Source organism: Dipodomys merriami, unplaced genomic scaffold (genome assembly GCF_024711535.1).
Source record: "Dipodomys merriami isolate MVZ:Mamm:240054 unplaced genomic scaffold, mDipMer1.0.p SCAF_20, whole genome shotgun sequence".
In the NCBI taxonomy this organism is placed as follows: Eukaryota; Metazoa; Chordata; class Mammalia; order Rodentia; family Heteromyidae; genus Dipodomys; species Dipodomys merriami.
Genome location: NW_027203382.1, coordinates 10,226,713 through 10,238,047, shown reverse-complemented (window position 1 = coordinate 10,238,047; position 11,335 = coordinate 10,226,713). Strand labels below are relative to the sequence as shown.

Below are 11,335 nucleotides of genomic sequence, written 5' to 3'. Positions count from 1 at the left end.
ATACAGAGTGGTTATGGTTACATGAGTAAGGTAATGTGTACATTTCTTGTTGAATATTGTTACCCCCTCCTTTTTTTTTCTTACTATCCCTTCCCTCCTCCACCTTCACTTCTCCCCTCTTCCTGCCAAAGTTGTAAAGATAATTTTCAACATAGTGTCTTGTGAATATCATAACAAAATGCTGTAACAAAGCAGATTATAAATACAATATTTCTTGTTCAATGTCACCTCTTTCAATAGTCTGTTCTAAAGAATCATGGAGATAATACAATACAAAACGTCTGAAATAGACAGCATTTTTATTCTATTAAAATTTATATTTCTACATAGTAACTGATAAACCAATAATAAAATAAATATCTCTTTATAATTACATAAAATACAGTTACCTGTAATACAGAAGAAGAAATTTTGTACTAAGCATTTGAAGACTTAGAAACTTTGTTACTTTTATTTATTTATATTAGTGCAAACTAAATATGAGAAACAACAACTGTTTGGCAATACTATTCATCATACTTTAAAAATCATATTAAGTATGAAGTCAAAATAATTTATTCATTCAATGACTTCTCGGTTATTTTTCTTGGTTATTATTATTCTTGGGTTTTTTTGTATTGTGGCTATTGTAATGTTTCTGAACAAGTACAGAAGAGAATTCAACTTTGATTGCTCTATATTTCTTTCCTTTCAAAATGATGCCATGGAAGTTTACTTTTCTTAAGGAACTGAATCAATTCCTAGGATTAGTATAGAAATATATAGATTCAATAAAAAATAGTTTTAATGGATGACCTTTAAATACATTAGAAGACAATCCAAATGGGAAAGTTTATAACTTTATAAGATTGTTTTGTTTCATTTATTAGATTAATTTATTTTTATCTTGACTTTTCATTTTAATGCCTAGTCTAGTATAATGATGCATATTCAGTTATAGAATACTAATTGGCCAAAGGAATAGCCAACTAGTTTTATTTCTGTCCATTGTCAGGCTAGCTGCTTATAGATTAGATTAGATGAAATGTCCAATTTTCATAAAATTGTCTTATAATTTTTCAAATGGCCTTGATAGAGTTTTTAGAAAGTGTTTCAGCCATATCTTAAAACACTTGGTTCGTGATTATACTGGCCAAGTAAAGTACATTTCTTAAAAATAAAATGTGTTATTTAGCAGGCATCTGGCTACATGGCCATTTATGAGTTTTATTTCAAGTAAAAATGCAAGACATTTCTCTAGGTGGCCTCCTCTGCACTCCAAACTTTTATTTCTTTGAAAATGCATGAGTACTTTACTTTGGAAACTATGTAGCCTACACATATTTTATAAAAATCACAGAATGTGGGAGCATGGACAGTTTATTATATATCTGAGAACATCAGAGAGCATGATGTTTGATGTCATATGGTCTAAAATAGTCCAATATATGGCTTCTCCTAGATGTACTGAAGGTTACATTTTTGCTGTCTTCTCTCAATGCAGTCATTTAATCAATGTGTATACTAACTGCCTGTTTGATAAATAACACTGCAGTGGCATATGATGATATATAAAGAGAGACTTTATATCTAAGGCCTTCCAGGTCTTTATAATATAATATCAGACACTGATACAAAGGATAATTTTAAAAACCTATAATTGTTCTTGGTAGAGTATTAAAATACATTCTACCTTTTTATTTGTGTGTGTGTATTAATACAATGGATATAAGTAACCAAAATTATGAACTGCTGGGTGGAGAATGTTGGGATGACTTTTAAGTATAATTTTCAGATAAAGATTTCTGGTTGGAAAACATAGCAAGCATGTGGCTTGAGACTAAAGGATGGCAGGCATTTTCCTGAACGGGAGCCATCTCATATAGGAGCCTGTAAACATTGTGAGTAGAAGTCTGAATCAGACTTAGGAGGAGGCCTGAACACTACCATAAACAGTGACGTGACTAAAACTACTAGCTCAAGAATAATGTTTTTTGTGGCTGTGATTAAGGTAAATTGAATGAAGAAGACGTTATGTGGGAAGGGAGGCTAGTCCAATAGCGGGTAGTAAAAGCAATTAAGGCCTAGACCTGGGCTAAGCAACAAGATTAAATGGAAACTTTCAGATGACTCCATTCAATGTAACATCCAAATGTTGTATTAAGAAATCCATAGGGAAATGATTTCCAAACATTTTGCCTGTTGTCATAGATACTTCGAGACTCAAAGGAAGGAAAAAAATAATTCTAAGGGAACACGAGATGGCAGCAGTTTTATCAAATAAAGAAAAAGACTGGAGAAAGAAAACATTTTAAATTATTTTTAAAATCTAAGTATGAAGCACCTTATTGTTTATGTGCTGTATTCTTTTTCAGTACAGGAATTGTTCCATCATTGGTTTCATGCTTCGCAGCACATCTAAGGTGCATCCTGACTATTGTTAAAAAAAATCCTACTCCATTATATGGAATTGTTTCCTAAAATAAGGTTGTTTCTGTTTCCTGCAGGTTACTGTTCCTCTGTGTTATCTGAGACAGAAGAGGTCTGTAGGATGCAAATTTGTTTTAAATGCTCCAGCATTGCCTTTTCTTCCTCTTCTAGCATTTCTTCCTTGTTCATTTCCCACCTGAAAGAAAAATCACATCTAAGTACTTCTATAACTTCCAACCACTAGTCAGTTATTGAAAGCTTGAATATACAGTCACGAGTTTATTAAGGCATCTGTTTTCCTTATTTACTCTTTATGGACAGTCTTCTGGGCAACACAATTCACTGGAACTACTGAAAGTTAGGCCAGGAGAATGGGCAAAGAAAATAGAATCCAACTCTAGAGTCCACTTTCAGATGAAGTTTTAAAGAATTGTGTCAAATGAGATTTCTGTATTTCCTAGATTTAAAAAGTATATTTGGTATTTTTCTCTTACTGAACAACATATCAGTGGCTCTAAGTTTCAGGGAGGGTTTTGCTAGAAAGACCTTGGCAACATGAAAACCATCAAGCTAAATGGAACATATTTTAAAGGTAGATTGATCTGTTCCTAGTAATGTGATCAGTTTTGATGCAGTAAACTTAAATCACCCCATCCAAGTTGCCAATGATTAGCAAGATTCCATAAACATTTACTTTTTAAAAAATCTAATGTTATTGACAAGGTGATGTACAGAGGGGTTACAGTTACATATGGAAGGTAGTGACTACTTTCCTTGTCAAACTTGTTACCCCCTCCCTCACTTTTCTCCTATTTTCCCTCCCCCAACCCTCCCCCAAGTTATACAGTTCATTTTCAACATATTGTTTTGTATTGCAGTTGCATTGGTTCGCCCTTTGTCCTTTGTCTCACCATTTTGCAGTTTCCCTTCCTCTCCCTAATTCATACAAACCTATATACAATACCCAGGGTACCAAAATCAAATACAGTGACTACAGGGAATAAAGCATAGGAAAAAAAAATCACAAAAGAAAAAATAAATCACATAGTACCTTAAAAACAACAACAAGGAAGAACCTCTTGTTTACATATGTCTAAGATAGTCCTAGCAGATGAACAGGTCAATAGCAATGTACATATGACCATACAAGATGATCCTAAGTGAAACATTTACTTAAAAAAAAAAAAAGACAAACTTTACCACTTTGGCTAGTGTGTGGGGGGGTGTGGGGAGAGGGGGGGAGATGGGAAGGGAAAACAAAGGAGGAGGAAAAAATGCTTGATAAGAAATGTACTCATGGCTGGAAAGGTAGCTCAGTGGTAGAGCGCTTGCCTTGCATGCATGAGGCCCTGGGTTCGATTCCTCAGCACCACATAAGCAAAAAAGAAAAAAAGCCAGAAGTGGCGCTGTGGCTCAAGTGGTAGAGCGCTAGCCTTGAGCTGAAGAGCTGAGGGACAGCGCCCAGGCCCAGAGTTCAGGCCCAACGACCGGACCCCCCCCTCAAAAAAAAAAAAGAAATGTACTCATTATCATGCCCATGTAATTGTAACCCCTCTGTATGGTATTTTCATAAATTTTTTTAAAAAAATTAAAAAATTAAAAAAAAGAATTAAAGGTCTAATTCTGATCAATGAGGAGAAAGGAAACAGGATGTTAGAATCTAGATATATACTTAATTCTGCCTCTCTATCTTTTCTCTCTCTCCCTAGGATTTCAAGGTTTACAGACCACAGAAATTCCAACAAGGAATCTTTTGAAGATATGTCCTTTCCATTTTCCTCATTTATCTTCTACTAGCTCTCATATCATTCACTGTGATATGAACAGGGATTTTAATTCCAATGCGGACATATATCTTAAAAGGCTCTGTTACAAAGTCATTAGCAAGTACTCCATGAGTGTCCTCCAGAAGCCTGTATTTTATTGGAGCCAGAACCCCTGGATAAAAAATAGCCTGTCAGAGCTGGGAATGTGGCCCAGCAGTAGAGTGCTCACCTAGCATGCATGAAGCCCTGGATTTGATTCCTCAGTACCACATACACAGAAAAAGCCAGAAGTGAGTGGCCCTGTGGCTCAAGTGGTAGAGTGCTAGCCTTGAGCCAATAAAGCTCAGGGACAGCGCCCAGGCCCTGAGTTCAATCCCTGGGACTGGCAAAAAAAAAAAAAGTTGAAAAAAAATAGCCTGTCATAATGAAGGAAAGCATGCTGAGCTTAGGTGGGGTTCCTGGTTTCACCTGAGCTGTAAAAAGAAAGCAGAAACCTCTTCCTATAATGCCTGTTCCTACACAGATTTCCTTGTTGGAGTGCTAGCTTCATCAACATGGGCCAGACCTGAGCAATGGTATCCAAAAGAGAAGAAGGAATTGGTAAGAGATAGCAAGGCATTAATTTACCTTTCTTTTTTAATCCCTGCCTGGATTCTCCTTTCTTCTTACATCCAAACTTTTCTGGATCTGAATCTGTTACTTCTGACCTTTTTGGTTCTTCTGTATTTTCCCATATGGTTGGAGTTAACTCATTAGTCATACAGGTTTTATTAATAACTTCAAGGATAAAGAGAATTTTCACTGTTAACTGTTCAATAGCTACATCATGTGAGAACAAATTCCTCAAGTCAGCACTTTGGAATTTACAAATTAGCCCCCAAGATTCCGTTGTACTGCATTTATGGAATTTTAATGTTAAAAATCTTCCCACTACTGAGTCAAAGAGATGTTAGAGGTTGAACAATATAGAAATACACTACATCTGTGAATGAAGATGAAGCTCATTGAAAGCTGTAGAATAAGGGCATGGTGAGGATGGGGAGAGAGTAAGTGCATGGTTGAGTTTGATTAAACTGCTATAAGTGAATGTGTGAAATACCCCTTTGAGCAAGTAGCAGGTACACAAAAAATGAGGACAGGAATATAAAGTAGGTTTTTATTAGAAAGGGGGTGCTTGGGGGCAGGCAAACAATGTGAAGGAGGAAGAATATGGTCAAAATAAAGTATGTGTGAAACTGGAATGATGAATCTTGTGGAAACTTTTGGGAAGGAGAAAAGAAGATCAGGAGAGTGATGGAGGGGGTGAGTCTGATCTGGATATATTGTTTGCATATATGGAAATGTCAAAATGAAACACACTTGCACAACTAATTAATGTGAATGAAACATAAAAAAGTTTAAAATGCACCCAACTCATTTTATATATGTTAATGTGGACTTGTTATTAAACCTGTCACATTGCGCTCCCAAGCAGGAAATAAATAATCAAAAATACTTCCATAACACTAACTCTGGGTTAGGCATTGTTTTAAATACTTGTTATATAGTTCTTTAAATATCACTATTCTAGTTCTATTGATGGGTAAACCAAGGCATATAATGTTAAAAGTCACTTGCCCAAATACCTTATGATTTGAACTTCACAGTCTGGACTTAGAAAACTGATAAGAATAATGACCTTAAGATAATTTTATAAGTACTATTTTTTACTATAAAAATAAGTTAAATTTTCATTTTCCCAAAATTGGTTCATGAATCATGTAGATATTAAATAAAATAGCCATTTAAGATTATATAATTTACAAAAATGTTACTTTTCCCCTCTAATGTAAAGGTGCCAATAATATTGAGTAAATGAGTTATTTTAAGAAAGTCAGTAGAACAAAACATATAATATGCATATAAATATTTTGATCATTGTCTCTGCTTGTGAAAATTAAAGCTTCATTAAAATCTGTATAATTAATGTAATTTAAATGAATTATATACATAATATAATACATGATAAGGATTTTGCAGCATCATACAATTGTAGATACTTCACAGTGTAATTGAGCTTAGTAATTAATGATATTATGCAGTTATTTATGTACCACAGCTTTCTCATATTTTCTTTGTGCTTATTAAGAATAAATCATTTCATAACAGGATAAGAAATATAGAAAAATAGGTGTAAAAATAATGTACTCTTTACCTGTATAATTTTATTCTTATTAAATTAAAGCATTAGATTTTCGGAAATGTATGTTAATCACAAGCATTGTTACATTTCACAGACACCACGTGTCAAGAAAAGTTTCTCTCTAATGGTTTACACAATGGAAAATCAACTCAATTATGCTTTTTTTTTTTTGGTCAGTCATGGGGCTTGAACTCTGTCCCTTAGCTCTTCAGCTCAAGACTAGTGATCTACCACTTCAGCCACAGTGCCAACTCTGGCTTTTTCTGCTTATGTGGTGCTGAAGAATCAAACTCAGGACCTCATGCATGCAAGGCAAGCACTCTACCACTGGGACACCTTCCCAGCCCCCAATTGTGTAATTAAAAAAGCTTTTGGAAGAAAAACTAACCCACTCTTAAACACAATTGCAAGTATGTTAAGGTAATATCTGTACTTTCACCTAACACATTTAGTATCAGTGATAGAAGTGTGTCCCTATAAAACCCATAAAATAATATTATAACCATCATATTTTAGTTCTTCCTAAAAACATTATGAGGGTGGTTATAATTTTGTGTTTCCTAATTTTGGTAGCCTATTTCTAGCACTATTGGTAAAATCCCCACCTGCCTATGACAGTATAAGAAATTCAGCCTGGATTCCATTTGGTGGCAGTGACAATGATGGAAAGCCAATGAAAACCCACTGATCAGTATTCCAAATATCTCAGATATCCCAGATACCGATCAGATGGCTCTTAGGTGAGTAGAATTAGGGTCACGGACATTTTAAACTGTATGTCATTTTCCTATATAAACACAGCACAGACTCTAAAACTTGGACTGAGATATTCAGTCTCAGAACCCACAACTTGCATCGCCATGCCTGACTTTCATGTTCTCAGCCTTGATCTTTTTTTCTGGATTTATACACATACTCATGGCTGGACTAAGGTATCTGCTTGTGACTCTGAATGTCCTATGAACTCACTGTCAAGCTCTTCATGTGCCAAACATTGGGTAGGAACATTATATTCTTCCCACTAAAATGAGCAACAATTCCCTACAATGAGGTTTTGAAATGTGCTAAATAAAAACAATCATGGATCAATGAGTAAATGCTGTAGTGATCAGTTTTATAGACTGGTGAATGCGGATACTGCTGTTTGTGGATGGCTGTATTTCACAGCCTATCAATCAGAGGAGCCATGATTAAGAATGTGGTCAAGTATGAGGCACTGCACCAGGCCAGGCTCTGAATGAGTCAAGTCTTGTGGAGCTCTAGTGTAAGAAGGATCAATGAACAGCAGTCACATGTACAATATAGGGTCAGAATAGTTGGATTGAAATAGAAGCACACTCACTGGGTTGTGCATAATTTATGGCTGATCCCCTCAATAATGTTAGAGTTAGTAGTTGTGATTGAGATGAAACAAGACTCTCATAATTCGCAAAACCTAAAATATTTACTTCAACAGTATGCCTGCTATTTAGCTCTGGGATTTCCAAATCATATTGAATAGTAACATCAATATTAATAAATTATAAGAATACATATCTAATTCCTGATTTTAGTTTAATTTTTAGCTTAAATTTCTGATTTTAGTGTCTTGCTGCTTAAAATGCTATTATTTGCTAAGGAGGAAAGGTGGTCTTGGGAAAGCCAGATAACTATGCATCAATACTTTATCAATAAAATGGGAATCCTAATAGTGTCTCCTTCACAGAGATATGATGAGGATAAAATGACTGAAAACACACAGAACAAAATAAAGCCTGGGTAATGGTCAGTACTTAATGAGTCATAACTATTCTTACTATTATCAGATATGTATTGCATATTGGTTAAGTTCCATGTGGTAAATCTAACTGTAGTGGGGGTTTCCTCATGTAACAAGAAATCATAAAGTTTGAGGAAGTGTCCGCATTGTGTAAGTAAACTCACAGCAGAAGAGATGTCTCTTTGGTCTGAGAAATTGCATCGTTAGCCATTACATCCAAGTTCTGCAGCAAGAAGAAGGCTGCATTAGTTTCATTTCATCAGGATGACATAACCTTCCCTAGAGTCTTCCCAGTAGTACTGAAGTCATGCTGTTTATATGTGAATGCTGACTTTACTGCTTACTGGCTATATGAGAGTGGACAAGTTTCTTAATCTCTCTGAGCAACAATTTTTTCATTTGCAAAATATCCAGTGCACCTATCAATATGTTGTTGGAAAGAGTAGATGTGCTGTGAATGCCAAGTGCTTTACAAAACATGTTATTGTGCTATATTCTATTTGTACTGAGTCGTTTCCTTAGAATCCCTGTTTTGATATTCTTTGTCCTGCTCTGTGTCCTTTATATTGTTTATTTCTGACACTGTCTCTTCCTTGTATGTAGGCAGGGGAGGTAAATGTTACAAGGCTTTCACTTGGTATTCTGTTATACGTATCTACAACCATGTCATCTTTCCCTCTTTTCTTTCATGAGAACAGGTTTCATGCTGGTTTGTCTTATTCATCCCAGCACAGCCAAAGTTGTTTTTGTTTTCTGTACTCCCTTTGCTGTGGTTTTCAAAAGCAGTCTATACTGATGGCATCTGACCATATTATTGGCATTTCTTCTGAAACACCAATAAAATACTCACATAAAATATAACTTGAAATGAGCCTCCTGATTTAATATGATTATTAAACATTTATGTAAAACTCTGTATTTACGAAGTGCTTTATAGTTATTTATCAGTTGCTTGTACTGCTAAACAACATTAACCATCTGGCCAAATTAATTATTGCAATTTGTCCTACCAGTTGGTAGTGAAGCAGCAAAAAGTAAAGCTGTATTGGATTTATTTGTCCTCTCCTCTTCTGCCCAGCACAGTGCAGACAGGATGAGAAGAAGGTTCAGATCAGTGAATAAGATCTTCTGTTTTTCTGTTCCTGCTGCTCTGTGCCTCTCAGGGTCAGTCTTAGATCATACTCTCTTCTCCCTCTGAATGCACTCATCTATGCCCATGTATATAAATATTATCTCAACATCTGTAATTATCTTTAAATTAAATTTTTGTCCCAAGCTCTCTAAATTCTGCTTCATGAGAGTCATTTTCACTCTCACTCTAATTCTATTAAATAGAGATATATGTATATATATTTATGTATATAAATGAATGTATTTATGTATATAAATGAATGATTCAAACTGACCATGACCCCCACATTTCCCTCAATAACACCACAGGGGTCTATATTTCACAACATGCTTTTATGTCTTCTTTCCCAGCCTTGTCTCTATGTGAAGGGACAAGGGACTCTGCAATCATGGTCACATTTATATATACTCCTCTGCCACTAGTCCACAGTTGGAATGCTCATAATTTCAGGGCCTAAAAAGTGCAACAGTCTCCAGCTATTAACCTCTCAAACCCCATGACACTGCTGGCATTAAAGTAGCAATGACTACTTTGTCTAGATAATTTAAAGTTTGTAATGGTTTATTTAGCTTGGCGTAGTTTTGTTTTCTTTCTCTCCCTCCCTCCCTCCCTCCCTCCCTCCCTCCCTCCCTCCCTCCCTCCCTCCCTCCCTCCCTTTCTCCCTTCCTTCTTTCCTTCCTTCCTTCCTTCCTTCTTTCCTTCCTTCTTTCCTTCTTTCCTTCCTTCCTTCCTTCCTTCCTTCCTTCTTTCCTTCCTTCCCTCCTTCCTTCCTTCCTTCCTTCCTTCCTTCCTTCCTTCTTTCCTTCCTTCCCTCCTTCCTTCCTTCCTTCCTTCCTTCCTTCCTTCCTTCCTTCCTTCCTTCCTTCCTTCCTTCCTTCTTTCCTTCCTTCCCTCCTTCCTTCCTTCTTTCCTTCCCTTCTTTTCTTTCTCTTTTGGTTGTATCACTGTATTTGAATTCAAGGCCTCATATTTACCTTACAACTACTGCGCCACTTGGGCCACATCCCTAGCCTATTTTACTCTTAGTTATTTTTCAGATAGGGTCTCACATTTTGCACAGTCCAGCCTTGGACTATGATTCTCCCAACTTTGCCTCATGTAGCTAAGGTTATAAGCATGAGTCACATGCCTAGCTAGCATAGTAGATGTTCTGTTTGGTGGCTACCACCTTTCTAGGGAGAAAATTATTTTCCTTATTTTTCCTACCTTTTGTTTTCCCATGTATTACTATTTCTGCATTTGCTGTTCTAGCCACCTGAAATGCCTTTCCATCTATGCAAAATCTGCTCATCCTTCCTCATATTTGGCCCACCAGCCACTTCCATGCTGTCCTTCTCAACTGTCTAAATCTGTGTGCTGGTCCTGGTGCTTGAACTCAGAGCTTGTTTCTGAGCTTTTGGGCTCAAGGCTATAGTATTCTAACACTTGAGCCTCAGCTCTAGCTATGGCTTTTTGGTGGTTATTTTAAGAAAATAGTCTCAAGTAATTTCCTTCTATGAGTGGCCTGGCTTTGAAGCACAATCCTCAGATCTCAGTCTCCTGATTAGCTAAGACTACAAGTGTGAGACATTTGTACGTAGCTTGATTATGCAGTTTTTTTTTTTTTTGTCTGTTGTGGGGCCTGAACTCTGGGCCTGGACACTGTCCCTCAGTTCTTCAGCTCATGGCTTGTGCTCCACCACTTGAGCCACAGAGCAACTTCTGGCTATTTCTGCTTATGGGGTGCTGAGGAATGGAACCTAGGGCCTCATGCATGCAAGGCAAGCACTCTACCACTGAGACATCTTCCCAGCCCTTGATTATGCTTTTTAATTGCCACAAAGTAAGGATATTATTTGTCTATCCATTATTCAAGGAAATTTTCTATGGTTTTATTTTTCTAAAATATAAGCAAAAGGGCTAGGCATAGTAGCACTTGTAATCCCAGATACTTGAGAATTAAAGATCAGGAGGGTCATGGTTTGAAGATAGACTAAGCTAAAAGTTAGTAAGACCGCACCTCAAAAAATAGCTGACAGGTAGTTTATATCAGTATCCCCTGCTATATGGGAAGAATAATTAGGAAGATCACAGTCGAAGGCTGGCCA

The 11,335-nt window shown here is 36.3% G+C and overlaps 1 protein-coding gene across 6 annotated transcripts in view; it reads right to left on the bottom strand.

The window, feature by feature from the left end:
• Kiaa0825 (KIAA0825 ortholog) overlaps positions 1 to 11,335 on the bottom strand; it is a 419,703-nt gene continuing 408,368 nt past the window's right edge. For 5 of the 6 annotated variants that reach the window (XM_070031070.1, XM_070031076.1, XM_070031073.1 and 2 more), the window contains one exon: positions 1 to 2,605. In XM_070031070.1, coding sequence (XP_069887171.1) covers positions 2,488 to 2,605 — 118 coding nt within the window. In that variant the 3' untranslated portion in view covers positions 1 to 2,487. Of the gene's footprint in view, positions 2,606 to 8,280; positions 8,340 to 11,335 lie in introns of all 6 variants that reach the window. The other variant, XM_070031075.1, reaches the window with a different exon arrangement.